The sequence below is a fragment of the Penaeus japonicus genome, unplaced genomic scaffold (assembly GCF_977035675.1).
Source record: "Penaeus japonicus unplaced genomic scaffold, GWHDUDI00000001_assembly GWHDUDI00000010, whole genome shotgun sequence".
In the NCBI taxonomy this organism is placed as follows: Eukaryota; Metazoa; Arthropoda; class Malacostraca; order Decapoda; family Penaeidae; genus Penaeus; species Penaeus japonicus.
The window spans coordinates 18609584-18627083 of record NW_028234412.1 but is presented as its reverse complement, the minus strand read 5'-3'; the positions used below and the strand labels follow the sequence as shown (position 1 = coordinate 18627083).

Below are 17500 nucleotides of genomic sequence, written 5' to 3'. Positions count from 1 at the left end.
GCAGATTGTCAACAAAAGAAAAGTTATGAGTGGATGGGTAATGAGGACTTTTAACACAAGTGACCCCAAGATTAGAATAGCAGTGCCAAGTATGGAGACCAAATCTTACAAAAGATATAATGTTGATAGAACAAGTCCAAAGAATCTTTACACATATATTAGATAATATGATGGGTCTAAACTATTGGGAAAGACTAAAAAGACTAAGACTGTACTCACTACAAAGGCAGAGAGAGAGATACTTCATTGTATAAGTGTGGAAAATTATTGAAAACTTAACATCAAACCCAAGACCTGTTGAAGGAGGGGGAATTAAGGTAAGACATTCTCCCAGGAAGGGAAATACATGCTATCGCACTGGGATAAATGCACAAACATGCCTGTTAACTCATTCATGCTGGATGACGTGCTGACACATTTCGTGGCTTTTGCGTCAGATGCCGGGGATGAGATATCTGGGCAAGGCTGGTGTTCAGGGTGAGCGAGCGGGCAGCCCAGGCTCGAGGCTTTTGCGGCCGAGAATCCTGAGGCGTAAGGCTTATGCGCTCAAAAACCCCGGCATTACGACCATTCAGAGCCAGAATCGCCCCAGCGTGAATGGTTTTAAAAAAATGCAAAAACAAAGTTTCCTAATAAATAGACCTGAATTGTTTAATAGCATAGTGAAGGATATAATAAACCTAAATTAGTGCAGTGTATAAGTGTTTAAAAGAAAACTAGATAAGTAGCTACATTCAGTACCAGATGAACCACCAATGTGTGGTAGTGAAAGAATGAGGGCTGAATCAAATTCCATCCCTCATTAAATTCAGTTGCTTGCAACGGACAAAAAACGGGCAGTCCCCCATGATGGCCCTGGCATGAATATATAAATATATATATATATATATATTATATATATATATATATATATATATATATATATATATATATATATATATATATATATATATATATATATATATATTATATATATATAATATATATAATATATATATATATATATATATATATATATATATATATATATATATATATATATATATATATATAAATGTATATGTATATGTATACGTATATGTATGTTTATATATATATACATATATATATATATATATATATATATATATATATATATATATATATATATATATATATATATATATGTGTATATGTATATATATATATATATATATATATATATATATATATATATATATATATATATATATATATATATATATATATATATATATATTACACACACATACACACACACACATATATATCTGTATCTCTATCTGTCTATCTATCTATCTCTAATCATATATCTCTCTCTTTACCCTATCCCCTCTCTCTCTCATTCGCTCTCCCCCTAATGACCATGGCCTCTAATTGGTAATTATGTCTAAGAGGCTGACTGTTGATTGGTCAATTCGAATTAGTCTTGCCATCTGAGGGCATCCCATCGAACTAGGGTTATGATGTTTACTTTCGGTTACAAGGTGCCTACGATACTGTATTTTTTCTCAGAGTATAGGAAATTTACAACCTCGCAGGGACATCATACCTTATGAAAGCGGAACTGCTGAGAGGTCTTAAACTGCAAGAGTTTTTAGAAGTACAACATACCTGTACTTTTTTCTTTGTCCATTGACAAACCATAAAGCAAAATGGTAATAATGATAATAACAATAAAGTAAAATGTATGAATAAATGGTTCGCAACTGCCTTACAAGAGCAAATCTACTAAAGGTACGTTCTCAAGTTAATTATTACCCCAACATCGATTTGGCAACCAAGTAAACGATTGTGCTGGTCACACAACAAAAAGAACCACCTTGTAATAGTATGGTATGGTGGCAATTACAAATGAACAATTGGCCCTTGTTGTGCCATTGGTCTATTTTCGCTCTTCGAAAAATGGACGCTACCTAGATTTAGTATAATTGAAAACTCATATACTTCAGTTATTAACTTTTATTTTCATAATCAATAGACTATATATGTTGCTCTTGACTGTTCTGTCGAGAACACGATATGAACCAACAGGCCCTAGGTCTTCTGTGTTAAAGAGACGTCTTCCCCGACATGGTTTTGTATTAGCAGTTGGAAAAACACTTGTCTGATTGCACCTTCAACATGAATGAGGCAACAAAGAGTTTAACCTCGAGATTTGGAGACAATCAATTAAGGCTAAGTAAGGATTTAATTAATACCCGATTGTTACGGAAACCTTAAATGTGCAGACATAGTTTCCCCTCTTTTAGTACATAATAATGAAGATAGACTGTAATTTCTCAAGCGATATTTTTCACTAACATTAATCACAGAGAATAGGAAATAACCAACTTACCTGAATAAACACACTAGTTTCCTGTGTTTCTGACAATTGTTGTTGACTCAGAGCAGTCTGAATCAGGCTATAGATGGAACAAGTAACAGACAGTGCAGCAGCTTGCCCCAGCAAAGCTCCCTCTCCTAAAGTGAAACTTCCAGGAAAATTTGTGAGGAGCCACTTGGTTGAGGTATACATAATCGACAAGCATATACTTGTGATTATGGTTGCAACCGCTGGAGCTGTAATAAATAATTGAAGGAAAGACATCAAGGCATTGCAGTTTACAAAGGGGAAAACAAAAATGAAGAGTATCCTGAGTGTTCTGTATGTTACAGTAGATATTTGAAGAGGTGGAAGAATATATGATTCTGAGTAGAACATTTATACACATGCATTTTCAGAATTACATTAGGTTATGCGATGGATTTTAAGTTACACATGACAACCACTGGAGATGGCAAAGTTGTGGCAGGAGGAGTAGGGAGAGGAGGCAAGGGGTGTGGTTGCATATCAGGAGATTTTATGAATCTCTTATGCAAGGAACATTACAGTATTTTCACATGGGACTTTATAGTATTAACAGACATTCTGTATTTCACCAATAGGGATTACATGAAGAGAATATGACTGTAACTGTAACTGCAACATGACAATACTCATCTGCAATAAGCTTTGCATTTAACTTTGCCTTGCATAATTTTAAAAATCTAACTTGAGTGTAAAGAATTTCAAATATGCACATGTAAAGAAGAATTTTTATTTGTAATCACATCTCATAAATGTCTCATAAATAACTTAGGAGACTGCCTGTTTGTTTAAAGAAAGGGTGTTCAAATATTTACCTGCTGACTCATAACTAAAATGTAAAAAGCTAAATTGCAAAAACAAATATTGACAGGTTAGGTGCAAAAAGGATATATCAAAACTGTATGGGGCATGTCATACACCAACAAATATCAGTGATGATATGAAAAAATTATATAGGTATTATCTCTAAATTACAGTTAACATACAAACATATATAAAAAAGAGAAATACTGCACTATTTTAGTAAGTATTGGTCAATCAAGAATATATAAATATTTAAATTTGGACTTTGGTTTCCAATTAATCATGTTGTTTGGCTGTAACAAGCAGGAAAGGAAAGGATGTAACAAATTATACAATTCAAAGTCTGGGGGGAATTTGCCATTGTATTTGGCTTTGTCTTCTCACAAAATAGAATACTTAAATAACAACAGTTCTGTAAGATAATTTAACTGTTTCATGATGGGTGTTTTTGCAGGATCATATCACTTTAGTAATGCATTCTTAACTAGTTGAAATTACAAGTTATTTATTCCTTTAAGTATGGCCTATTATACAGAATGCTAATCTGAATCTGATGCATTGACTCCCATTTTGTCTATAGGTTTACAAAATAACAGAAAACACACATTTCTAGATGCTCAACTCAGAGCGAACATCTTAAGATGTGGCCCGTCTTAGAAGGGTCAAGAGATAGACAAAGCCCAAAAATCTCTACAGCCACATCTAATGGTGTACCTATAATGGTAACATATTTTTTCCTAAATAAATTTGCTATGTGTTTAACCTGTCTGGTGTTACTTTTGACATTTTTTTTTTTACACATAGATGGCTCTTAGTCATAAAGGAGTCATTCACTAAGCCTACTTGACCTTGTCTGTTCATCCCATTCTTTGAATTTTCAATAAAAAAATATTTATTTCTATTACAATCAGTATTACTATTACCATTTTCATTATCATTATGATAGGGTTACAAACCATAACAGTAGTAATGAAAATTAAAACTTTTATCCCAAAATTCAAGGAATGGTGTAAATGGGTGATGGAAGGTGTTTGCCTCTTGTTGTTATCTATATGTAAGAAAATAAATATTTGGTGTAAATGGGTGAGGGATGTTGTTTGCCTCTTGTTGTTATCTATATGTAAGAAAATAAATATCTAAATAAATAATAACAAAAAAATAATGAACAGAGCATATATAGACGTAATCCTAATGTCTGCCATTTTAACTATTATAAGAATAGTACTCACTCATAATAATTAAATATACAGTTTTAACCCACTCGCACCGGATGACATGCTGACATGTTTCGTGGTTTTTGCGTCAGACGCTGGTGACGAGTTATCTGGGCAAGGCCGGCGCTCGGGGTAAGCGAGCGGGCAGCCCAGGCTCGTGACTTGTGCGCCCGAGAGTCTCGAGGTATTAGGCTTATGCGTTCAAAAACCCCGGCATTATGACCATGCAAAGCCAGAATCGCCCCGGCGTGAATGGGTTAATACAGCTTTGCAGCACTATAAGTTTACATGAATGATGAATAATTTATCGTTTAATATAACTGCTTTGAGATTTTCTGAATGCTAGATGTCTTGACTTCTTGCACTTTACCAAATTATATGACACTATTTTTTGGTAAATTTAATATTTTTAAGAATCAAAATGTATATATCATGATGCTTTCAGAGTAATATTAACCACAAAATCTATTAGTTATTAATTGGCAGTGTACATGTATTTGATTGATAAATGGGAGTGGTTCTGTTTCTTTATTACTCAGAGTAATATTTCTAATTTGTGACTAATAATGGAAATTGTCATTTCAACTACTATAATCATCCTAATATTCACCAGAATTGGTTTAGCTTCAAATCACAAACAGATAGAGTACTGTTCTCTCTATGCAGCAGAAGAAAAGAAAGCCAAATGCCTGTGCCAATAAAGTTACTGTAAGCACAAGTTACCTTCCTCTTCCCCATCAACATGCTTTTAATTAATAGGGTGACTTTTACAATGTTTATGAAGGTAAACAAATAAGAAAAAAGGTTATGTTCTCTTGCAAAAATGTAAAAATTCTACCACAATGAGTGTTGAGAACATAATGGCACATATAAGCATCACAATATAGTAAAACACTATAATAACTAACACAAAAGAGTTTCTAGAATTACAAATGTGATACATCATGCCACTCCCTTGCTCTAGTGCTGTGCCATAGATCAAAGCTAAAAAATGTATTCTTGTCTCAAACAAGTTTATAAAACAACTAGATGTATTTTTCAATGATAAATAAAAAAATTAATTAAACCGACATCATAAAATGATGTAGTCTGCAATCATCGGTGCTACATATACTCTTTTACTTGCATATGAATTGCTGTCTATCTAAAGACTGTTATTATTACTTGCAAATATTAACTCATCACTAATTGTATGACACTGATATTGCATATCATGTGTCCTAAGACACTGAATAATAGCATATAACAATCAACTAATATAGCCAATATAATCAGTGTCTTAGTCACATGATATGCTATATCAGTGCCCTACTTGAGCGATGTAAGATACTGATATTTCATATCAAGTGACCTAAGACACTGATTATACATGCTGTATTAGTTTAGTGTTATATGTTAGTATTCAGTCCTGACCTGATGTTTCCTGTTTCCTATGTCCGCTTCTGTCTTAACTATGCAGCCGCCCCTTGCAGCTGTTTTTGATAGAGGAAACCCTGAGTCATAGAAAGTAGCCCAAGACGCGTACATAAGCCAGGAAAGACAGAAGGAACTGACAGAGAAGGGACACAGACAAAGAAAAGAACAGGCAGAACAAACAGCTCTGACCTCCGTCCCTTGGCCTGAACCAAGTGTACTAACAGGCCACAAATAAAGAATGTGACAAGGAAAGTCTGTCTTTCTCACCGGGTTACAATGGGCGAAGCTATTGGATTACAACTGCTAGCAGCTAGTGGGTTACACTAATAAACACAGTCCAATTTTTCTATAGCAACCAAAGTTACAAAAAAATTATGTAAGGGTTAAACATTTAATAAGAAATAAAGAATTCCTTAGATTTCATCAATTCAGACATAAAAATAAAACAATTGATGAAAATAGCTACAACAAACAGATACAAGTAAAAACCACAATACTTCATCTAAATGGAATGTCATCAACAATAATAGTCAAAATGACAAAGTCTGGTCATATTCAGGTAAGTGCATTTGGATATGCATAGGCTTTCATAAAATTTAATTCATACCAACTCTTCTGAAAAGGTATTTTTTGTTGCTTATGTTGGATATTGTGACCAGAAACTTATAATTCTATTCCATTTACCCATTTGCATTTCCATGGATGCTATATAGATGTATGGAGTGTTATTTTTCTATGTGTGGCATCAGTGAAAAAACTTGATAACTTTTCAAGATGTTAACCCATTCGCGCCGGTTGACATGCTGACACGTTTTGTGGTTTTTGCGTCAGACACCGGGGATGAGATATCAGGGCAAGGCCGGCGCTCGAGGTGAGCAAGCGGGCAGCCCAGGCTTGTGGCTTGTGCGTCCGAGAATCTCGAGGTGTTAAGCTAATGCATTTGAAAACCCCGGCATTGCAACCATGCAAAGCCGGAAGCGCCCCAGCGTGAATGGGTTAAAGGTCTTGTATATATGTTTACAAGCATACATTTTATTCTAGGTCATATCCAAGTATTTGGAAGCATTTATAAGAACGACTGTGGGCATATAGCAATAGTGAAATTATTGACGACTTTAGTTCATCAGTATTGTGGAGGACGCAAGGCACATTTTCCCCTGATGTCTGACTGATTAACATATGCATCTCAAATAACTCTATACTATTACATATTCCTTGTGCTGACAAATAAACTGTTAATAGATACATCATTGCATAAAAAATTATAGCCAAAGAAAGAGAGAAAGAAAGAAAAAAAAAAAAAAAATTTAAATGATTTCCCTAATCCAATTTTCCCACATGTGTTTTGTTTCTTGTATAACCCATGTACCTTAAATGTTAGGGGGACTTCTACTTAAAAGGGAGAAGAAAGATACTTCAAGGAAGCTTTGGCAATCACTCAAAAATGATTAGCTCTTTATAAACTTTCAGACAGTGAGACTTCAGCACTCATCATCTACATGATACAGGCCCTGATCTCTGATGTCTTATTCTCCTGTGTAAACATGAGATTTACCTGCATTTCCTAAATTAAGGAAGGACTGGAACTTTTCAAAAGCTAAATATTATATTCATTAGCCTAAACACTTTCTCTTCTTTTGCTTCACCCCATTGTGTATGGGGATAGATTTGCCTGACTGGTCCCCAGCACAGGCACATTTGTGGCACCCAACATGGAATTTATTTTAGAGTGAGGGAGCTTCACCTGCACTCTCTTTCATTCACTCATTATAATACTTGAGTCATATTTGTGTTCATTGTTTTTTATTTACTAACTTGTGAGACTTACATGTGCTATCTGACATTATTTATCAATGTTTAGTTGACTAGATTTGTACTATAGGTTCCATATCAACTCATTATGTTATATATAGTGTGATTATATATAGTACAGATAGTTTTACAGTTTTATGAGAGGACAAAAATGTTTTTTATTTGAGTACTTTCATAAACAAATAGAAAAGAAATAACCATCACTAATGAAAATAAATGAAGATATGGGGAAGTGGAAGAGGATCTATGCTTATGACTGTAAGTGCCACATCACAAAGCAACCATACAGGTAAGTTCAAATTGCACATGGTCTGGATCAACTTCCTCTTCTCATTGTACCTGTACATCTGGCATCGCCAGTAGTATAGAGCCATAGGTCTGCATCTTGCTGTGGGTCATTGCTCTCTGAAGATAGTGTGACCACTTAAGGGTAAGACTGAGTCCGTGGAAGTTCGCCATTCAAGGCTTTCTTTCCTGCTGATACTAGGAGAGGGTGATGCCACCTATGTTTAGTATTTCCAACTAAACCTAGTAACTCATTAGCAGCGGTTGGCATGATTTGTTGCAAAGGCAGAGTCGATCATAGACGTGGATGGCACCGTGCCAGACATGTAAAACAGCCATCCTATTGCACAAACATTTTTTTAATGCCGTGACTAATGGGTTAACTGGTTTAGTTGAGAAGCTACAAGTTGCCCCAGTCCTCACGCAAAAAACTTGTTTGGTATGTATGTGTTGCCACCCATCTGCAATGGGCTGTTCAACATTTTTCTAAAATATATTATTGCTAAACTTCACTAGTTTTTTTTCAATTTTTGTGAAATCAAAAAGTTACTTTAATGATCTTATATGATTTTTTTCTGCACTTTTTAAGTCCCTGCACTGATTTTTTTGTGTATTTTTTCATCTCATGTACAATTATGTTCATCTCTGTGGTTCCTACTTTTAAATTTTCAAAATCAATGTCTTTCTAATTTTCAGATGTTAAGTTCTAAATCGTTTTTGCCAATAGAAAGGGTTATTGTAGAACAACTCGTTTTAGAAGTATCAGGTGATAATCATAAGCAAAAAGCTTATCTTAATTCAAATACAGATTATGTAAAAGTCATGACAAATATGGTGAAACTGGATCAAGATTCTTTTATTTACTCCCACAATATTTTCCAAACCAATGCATACTTTCAATGGGAAAAACTAAGTGAAATCACAAACTTGCAGGTTTTTAAAAAGTGATGCTCCTGAATATCAACACTTGCAGGAGTGAATTATTTTTTTGTAATTTTTTTATCATAAAAGACTGTACTTTTATCCTTCTTTGGTTATTGTTATGAAAGTATGAGTATCTCATCTATATCATTATAGCTCTTTATGCATACTACTTTTCTTGATGATGCAGAGGAGTTGCCCTGACTCTCATCAAAAGTAGGGTTTCTAAATTTTTATATTGGTATCTGTCATAGCTTAAAAGATTCCTTAGTAAGGACAGATTAGTAACTCTATCAGAAATAAAATGTAAGAACAAAGGCACTAACCATGTTATGGAACTCTAGGGGTCATGTAATTATCCCATTAAAGCAGGGTGACAAGATATCATGTCGAGTGGTGGCAGTGACCAGTGATATTTTGCCATGGCTATCCTTCTGGCCAGTGCACCATGTGATCGGGCACGTATCGCTTGGCTGCAGCCAGAGCAGGCGAATAGCCTGAGGCGTTAGTCTTACGTGTTTGAAATATCCTGGCGTTTCGACCATTTGGAGTCAAAACAGCCCTGTCGGCAACAGGTTACCCATTGCAGACGGGTGTCATAACATGACATGGGATCTTTGGCCTGACGATGGGCATCATGTTGTACATGATGTTCGGGGATTTTGGATCACCATGTTATTTTACTGTAATAAGTGTAATGAGTGAATGATGATGACAATTGCAGTCATAATTATCATAATTATGGTAATATATAGCAAAACCTAGAAGGTACCACTTTCTTCTACCACCAGCAGGAGAGAAAGCCCTGAATGGCACCCATCCACAGTCTCTAGCTAGCATTATCTTTATAGAGTGATGGCACACAGCAAGTTGCCAACCTGTTGCTCTAAAGTACCGCCGATGAAGGATGTGCAGGCAGAACAAGAAGAGGAAGGTGACTCAAACCATGCCCTGTGCCAGTAGGGATGCCTTTTACTGTGGCACTCACAGTTATATGCACAGGTTTCCTTCCTCTTGCCTATCTCTTCATGTTATCTTCATTGTGGATGGTTATATGTTTCGTATTCATTCCTGACAGTACACAAATATGAAAATATAAAGTTTCTTTTTGTCCTCACATAAAACACACTGTCCTCACACTGAGTATAAAGATGATAATAGGCTGATATGGTCTATATGATATTATTCTAGTCAACTGCAGCACTGACACATATAAGTCTCTCAGTACAATTAAAAACAAAAATAAAAACACAAATTGGTCTAGTTTTACAATGAATGACTAAAAGAGAGTGGGAAAAGTCATGGTATGTTGCATGAAGCTGCCTCACTCTGAAATAAAACCCATCCTGGAGACTGGGCTAGCAAATCCATCCACCCATCCACAATGGATTAACCCATTCATGACGGGACATATTTTCGCCTACTCCCGCTTATGCCGGGAAGATAACAAGCATGTGACGCTTCATGCCGGGGTGTTTTCTCGCTGCATGGGGCTGTGCAGATCCTCTCAAGAGCATTTTTTACCCACCCTATTATTATGGTTTACCATGTAAAGGCACATAAAAATATTGCCATTCAGAGGAGTTACTTTAGTCAAAATACATGTTACAATAATGCCTTTTTATTTTTATTTTTAATGAACTTTGCCTATATTCTTCACTTCTATATGAAAATATCAAAGGAAAGTTGAAGCAATCTCTCAGTGGGGCATCAAAAAACATGTTTTATACTTATTTTTTTTATGACATGATAGCACGGGTAATCAACAGATTAAAAGTAGTATTGGATTAGTAATTGTTTTACTTTATTTTATTTCTTGGCCAAACACATTTGATTTTATAATAGTTTTTCAACTCGGATCTTTTTATTCAACCGATCAAGAAGCAAAAATTATCATTATGTCATCACGTAGTTTTCTGTGAATTCATTTTTTGTACTTTTTATCTCTTTTTATGACACTTAAATACCTAAATTAAAGTAACAGAGTCCAAGAAATTGTATAAAATTATTATATTTGAGAACAATCTAGTGATCTATTGCTGATGTTTCAGTACGTCACACTGCATCTTCTGAAACTCAGTCAGAAAAATGCACAATGTCTCAGGACGTCACCCGGGTCCAGGGATATTTTTTGACTTCATGATAGGACGTCAACTGGCGTGAATGGGTTAAGGGCCAATTACATTCAACTTTGGCAAAGGTTTGAGATTAGGATGATAAGACATATCTGTGAGAAATGGCATATTTTGTTGTGCATCCTAAATTTCTCATCTGAACACCACTCATGGTCAATAAAATAAACATCCTTTTATCATATGAACTAGTATGGATATAATTCTTGCACCTTTAACCCATTCATGCTGGATGATGTGCTGACACGTTTCGTGGTTTTTGCGTCAGACGCCAGGGATGAGATATTTGGCCATATTTGAAATCACCCTAGCATGAATGGGTTAAGGGTTATGGCACCTATATCCTACAATGTAGCTCATCTTACTGGGGCTGGATTCATCAATGCACTTACCATGATAAATACACTGGTAACTACAATTATGATTGTAAACAGGCCACATCAGTATTTATGAACAACTTACCATGGTAGATACAATGCTAAATTTACCAGTCGTTGGAGCACTGGTAAATTCACACTGGTACTGGCAACTACAGCAGCGACTCTCTCCTCAGCAAAAAAAAAAAATATTTCAGGCGACACTATAGTTTGCATGTACACCTATTATGATCAGAACGATGGCAAGTGTTCATTTTCATATGAACAAGACAAAAGTAAAGAAAATTCACAGGAAATAAGCAAGAATAATGTTCACACAGCTTAGGATAAACTTGCAGAAAGTCATAGGCTTACAGTAACATTTAAATAATACATGGAATTAGCCCATTGCCAAACAACCCAACTGGTCATCAAGGCGGGCGGTCTACAACAATAGCGGCACAGGCTAAAACTTTAGAGGGACGGAGGAAGAGTTTCCTCCGCCCTCCGGGTAGCAGCTGACTAGCCCAAACAAAATTTTTCCATAAATCCATCATAAAATGCGAGTTTAGGCTGACTTTGGAATCCAGTAGCTCTAGAGCTAGCACCGTTACAGCCATAATGCTTTATGACTTTGTCCGCTTCAACTATGAGCAGATCCCAATGTCACGTCTCTTAGGCCTAATCGGTGCCGACATGTATGTCATGACACCCGTATGCAATGGGTTAATAATTTGACGAATTCAAACATATTTCATTTCATTGACACAGTTGAAATACAGTAAAAATATGAATACATAAATGTCATTTGATTCAGAAAATGGTGATTCATACATTAGAGTTCAATAAACAATTAAATCAGTTACCACGCCTATACGAACTTTGGAAAAGGACTACAATAAATATTGAAGTAGCCTCCACACCTATCGGACCTCTGGCAAAATACAAGCTCCACAAATAATGAGCCAGGGAGGTCTTTAAAGAACACAGATAATAATAATAATCAAATCAATTTGTTTATTCTTTATATAAATTGCACTTCATTATCTTTATCACACTAAATTTATATTTAAGAAAGAACCTCACTATTTGTTTATTTTTGTGCTTGCATTAATTTATATACAATCATTCATAATCTTATTCATTTGAAAGGTTGACTGGCATTTCTTTTGGGGAAAAGTTGATACAAATAACACCTTCATCGTATGGAGCCTTGTTTCTTATCTCTTGACTGCAGTCTATAAAAATGAAGAAAATAGTATGTTTTTCTAAAAAACATTACATTAAATATGATCTATAAGATCATGAAATAAAATATGCTTTCTAGGAAATGAATTTATACAAAATTAATTTTTTACAGAAGAAATCTTTATCATTTCTTTCTCAAAACATGAAAATCTTGCTGCTGGATCAGGCTTTGTTTACATGTCACGGGATTGGTCAAAAGAGCCTAAAGAATCATGTAAGGCACTCGGCTAATTGGCGGAATCGATCAACCAAAGTTGCTATCAAATTACGGTGGTTAAGTCAATTTACCCTTACTAGGTGACTTGCTATCACTTTGTAAATCCCACTTTACCATAGCTGGTAAATGTGTTGACAACTGACCGCTGGTAATTGCCTTACAATCGTATGTTAATGAATCCAGTCTCTAGTTTTTAAGTCTTACTTTGAATGAATGATATAACATTTAAAAATTTTTCAATGAGTATCTAAGGTACTTATTGTCTTATATCATTATAACTATGATATGTAAGGAGAATTGGCAATGCTATTTTCTGTATCAATTTTACTATACTTTTGAAAATTACTTTGTTACTCCATACATCTTTCCAGATATACCTCAATCCTTCTCAGTTGAAATGGTAATGCTTTTTACCTCAATAACTTTTCCTTGTTCAATACACAAAAACAGAGGTACATCAATAATAAAAATGAAAAACATAATCACTGATATTTGATGGATCTTTAACCCAAGTGCTCTGGATGACATGCAATCACGTCATGGAAATACTTTGCTCTGATAAGATGACATTCTACCATGTTACTCTCCCTCTAAATACATGTTTTAAACAGTTACTTATGTATATACTCATTGCACTTGCATTAGTATAGACATATTGTTCCTGACTTGTCAAAAAAATGTAAAAAAAATACAAAAAATTACTCTCATCATTCTGTAAAACTGGGAGGGTATAGAGTACCCTTAGAGGCACAGTGTGGCATTGCGCAGAGAGAGATCTTGCACATGGAGGTTGCGTGTGATCATTATCTTCATGGCAGTAGCAGCATTAAGCAAATAATCGGCCAAGCGTGAATGGGTTAAATTCTACCAAAGTGCATACTTTCCATCTAAAAAAACTGTACCTAGAGCAGGTTTTCAGTCCTCTATCAAATCATATGAAACAAACTCTTTAGCATTTCACATTCTATAATGAAATGAAGCAGATGGAAAGCAAAAGGGCTGGTCCTTCCTGTGAGTCTAAAAGGTTGAGCACATCTAGAAGTAAATTGTCCAGAAAATATCCTTTTCTCTGAATTTCTGTCTGATGGGTTCTGCATAGGACAATCTCATAATAATATTTCAAGATCTACTTCAAGATCTACAATGTCATGAAGGATATAGAAAAACACAAAAGGTATGCAAGAGCATCATATTAACTTACATATATCAGCAAGGAGAGAAAGAGCCACTGCAGTGATTAATGCTGGCATGTATGGATGCAAAACATATCTCCCTAAAAATGATGTTTCAGGCTTTTTTTGTTCTCCATTTTGCTGTTTTTCTGATAGACAGAACTTGTGGTACAGATGTATTCCTGATACTCCAACCTGTAAGTAACATTACATCCATCAAATACCTCTGCAACTAACATATTCACACTACTGTTGTAACTTGAAACATCTTAATATATCAAGGTTGATTAATTTATTATAAACAAAGAAAAGTATTATACTAGTTCTGTAATTTACTAAAAATATAAGAATAAAAAGGATAAAATAATGAAACTCAAATCCATGGTAGGCTACATATCTTAAAAATTATGAACTCACATTAGTAAGGGTATGCAAAAATACACCAAACAAATTATAATGTTTTACCTAAAGAAATCTAATGTGAATCATCTCTGTTTCAGATATGTCAATCACATATGTATTTCCATCATCTACATCTTAATTCTTTTTCAGCAACCATACAGCTGACATCTAGTGCTAGTTATTTATCATGTCTGCTCAACAGAAAGGTCTGCAAAATTTGGAAGTAAAAATGAAACCACTGAAGTCATTAACTAGGGAAAACATTGTGGCAAGGTTTTATTCACTGAAAGTTAGAAACCATACAGTGAAACTTGGCAGCAAGAATGATTTACAGCACTAAAGTCATTGCCAGTTTTCTAACAGGCATCGACAGGAAGTACTGAGAGACATGACATGAGCCAAAATTGTGCTGGTGGTGGAGGTGGTCTAGACTTAGTAGACATTCATGCTCACAGTCAGGTTCTTGGAAGAATAATGTACAAATAAAATACAGAGCAGTCCAACTGAAACAATGTCCACATCATTAGAGAATAGGTGCAAAAATAGAATCAGAATTTAAGGAGTCTAATTAGGAAAAGCTTCCTGCAAGAATCAAACTGAAATGGAAGCACATTTGTATTCAATCTCTGGAATGCACTGCTGGTACAGCTTTGACTTATTTCAATTCCCTAACATTTGAAAATTGTGATATGAAATAAATTCCTTTGCTACAACAGCTTCACTGAGAGCCCTTGTTTTAATCTGAGATGATTAAAAACAAAAGTGGTCAGTTTTCAGGATTATGCTAGTAGTTCACTCAGGAGCTGCTTAGGAGTTGATGACATATTAACATCAGTATAAAGCAGACGGTGTGCTTTGTGCTTTAACATTTCACAACTAAGTCAATACATGAATGGGGTATAAAGAAATTTATGACTGACCTTTAAGAAAAATGGGAGTATGAAGGGTTTCCATTCCCTCTCTACCCTCCTCCCCCCTATCTTCTCCCTTACTCTTCTCCCTCTCTCTCTCATTCTTCTTCCTCTCTCTCTCTCTCTCTCTCTCTCTCTCTCTCTCTCTTCTCTCTTCTCTATCTATCTCTCCTTATCTATCTTCTCTATCTATCTCCATCCATACCCCTCCAAAATCAACATCTCATCCACACTTCTCTTCTCCTCTCTTATTCTCCTCTCTCTATCTATCTCTATCTCTCTCTCTCACTCTATCTCCTCTCTCTTCTTCCCCTCTATCTCTCTACCCCCTCTCTCTCTGTCTCTCTTATCTATCTCTCTCTCTCTCTCTCTCTCTCTCTCTCTCTCTCTCTCTCTCTCTCTCTCTCTCTCTCTTATACTCTCTTTCTCTCTCTCTCTCTCCTCTTTTCCTCTCTCCCCCTCTCTCTACCTTCTCTCTCTCTCTCCTCTCTCCACTTTCTCTCTCTCTCTCCTCTTCCTATCTCTTCTCCTTTCTCCTTCTCTCTCTCTCTCTCTCTCTCCTCTCTATTCCTTTCTATCTTTCTCTCCTCTCCCTTCTCTATCTCTCTCCTCTCTCTCCTCTTCTCCTCTCTCCTCTCTCCTTCTCCTTATATCCTATATTCCTTATCTATCATCTTCTCTCCTCCTTCCTCCTCTCTCTCTCGTCTATCTCATCCTCTTCTCTCTCTCTCTTCTCTCATCGATCTCTCTCTCTCCTTTCCCTCTCTCTCTTTATCTTCTTTCTCTCTCCCTTTCTCTTCATTCTCTCTCTCTCTCTCTTCTCCCCTTATCTATCTTCCCTCACCTCTCTCTCTACTCCCCCCCTCCCCCTCTCCTCTCTCTATGCCCATCCCCTCTCATCTTTTCTCCTCTCTACTCCTCTCTCTATCTCCTATATATATCTCTCATCTCTCTTCCTCTTAATCTTCTATCTCCTCTCTCTCTCATTTCACTCTTCTCTCTCTCTCTCTCTCTCCTCTCTCTTCTCTCTTATTTTCTCTCTTCTCCCTTCTCTTATCTCTCCTTCTCTATCTTCCTCTCTCTTCTATATCTCTCTCTCCCCTCTTCTCTCCTCCCTCTCTCTCTCTCTCTCCTCTCTCTCCCTCTCCCTCTCCCTCTCTCTCTATCTCTCTCCCCTCTCTCTCTCCCTCTTCCCCTCATCCCCTCTCCCTCTCATCTCATCTCTTCTCTCTCTCTCCTCTCTCTATACTCTCTTCTTCACTCTCTACTCTCTCTCTCTCTCTCTATCTTCATAACTCACTCCTTCTCCTCTCTCTCTCTATCTCTCTCTTTCTCTCTCTCTCTTCTTCTCTCTTCTATTCATCTCTTTCTTCTTATCTCTTCTCCACTCCTCTATCTCTCTCTCTCTATTCTCTTTCTCTCACTAACATAATTCTCTTTATCTCTCTCTCATCTCTCTATCTCTACTATCTCTCTTCTCTCTCCTCTCTCTCTCTCTCTCTGTCTTCCTTCTCCTCTCTCTCTTCCATATCTCTCTCTATACTCCTCCTCTTTCTCTATCTCTAGCCTCCGCTCTCTCTTATCTCTCTTCTCCCTCTTCTCTCTCCTCTCATCTCTCTCTCTCCACCCTCTCCCCTCTCTCTCTTTTCCCTTCCTCCCTCCACCTCTTCTCTCTCAACCTCTCCCTTCCCATCTCCTCCCCACTCCCCTCTCTCTCTTCTTCTCTCCCCTCTTCCGCCTCGCTTTCTCTCCCCTCTCCTTCTCCACTCCACCTATCTCTCTCCCCCCCTCTCCCCCTCTCTCCCTCTCCTACCCCTCTCTACTATCACCATCTCCCCTCTCTTTTTTTTTTTTTTTTTTTTTTTTTTTTTTTTTTTTTTTTTTTTTTTTTTTTTTTTTTTTTTTTTTTTTTTTTTTTTTTTTTTTTTTTTTTTTTTTTTTTTTTTTTTTTTTTTTTTTTTTTCTTTTTTTTTTTTTTTTTTTTTTTTTTTTTTTTTTTTTTTTTTTTTTTTTTTTTTTTTTTTTTTTTTTTTTTTTTTGTGTTTTTTTTTTTTTTTTTTTTTTTTTTTTTTTTTTTTTTTTTTTTTTTTTTTTTTTTTTTTTTTTTTTTTTTTTTTTTTTTTTTTTTTTTTTTTTTTTTTTTTTTTTTTTTTTTTTTTTTTTTTTTTTTTTTTTTTCTTTTTTTTTTTTTTTTTTTTATTATATTTTTGTTTTTTTTTTTTTTTTTTTTTTTTTTTTTTTT

The 17500-nt window shown here is 35.4% G+C and overlaps 1 protein-coding gene across 2 annotated transcripts; it reads right to left on the bottom strand.

The window, feature by feature from the left end:
- Positions 1 to 1290: 1290 nt before the first annotated feature.
- Positions 1291 to 15289, bottom strand: LOC147471139 (uncharacterized). Of its 2 annotated transcripts, XM_086540932.1 has the most exons (3): positions 14411 to 15289; positions 13975 to 14140; positions 1291 to 2580 (listed from the first exon to the last, which is right to left on the bottom strand). In XM_086540932.1, exons 2-3 carry the CDS (start codon positions 14021 to 14023, stop codon positions 2324 to 2326), a joined length of 306 nt encoding a protein of 101 aa, XP_086397058.1. In that variant the 5' UTR covers positions 14024 to 14140; positions 14411 to 15289; the 3' UTR covers positions 1291 to 2323. The 2 variants fall into 2 exon arrangements, with proteins under 2 accessions (XP_086397058.1, XP_086397059.1); XM_086540933.1 differs by lacking the exon at positions 14411 to 15289 and having other exon boundaries at positions 13975 to 14306.
- Between the last annotated feature and the right edge of the window lie 2211 nt (positions 15290 to 17500).

Coding starts and splice junctions, on each gene's coding strand:
- LOC147471139 (XM_086540932.1), bottom strand. CDS start 14,023: ATGCCAGCATTAATCACTGCAGTGGCTCTTTCTCTCCTTGCTGATATA. Junction 2,581..13,974: donor TTCTCTCCTTGCTGATATAT/GTAAGTTAATAT, acceptor TATTTATTACAG/CTCCAGCGGTTGCAACCATA.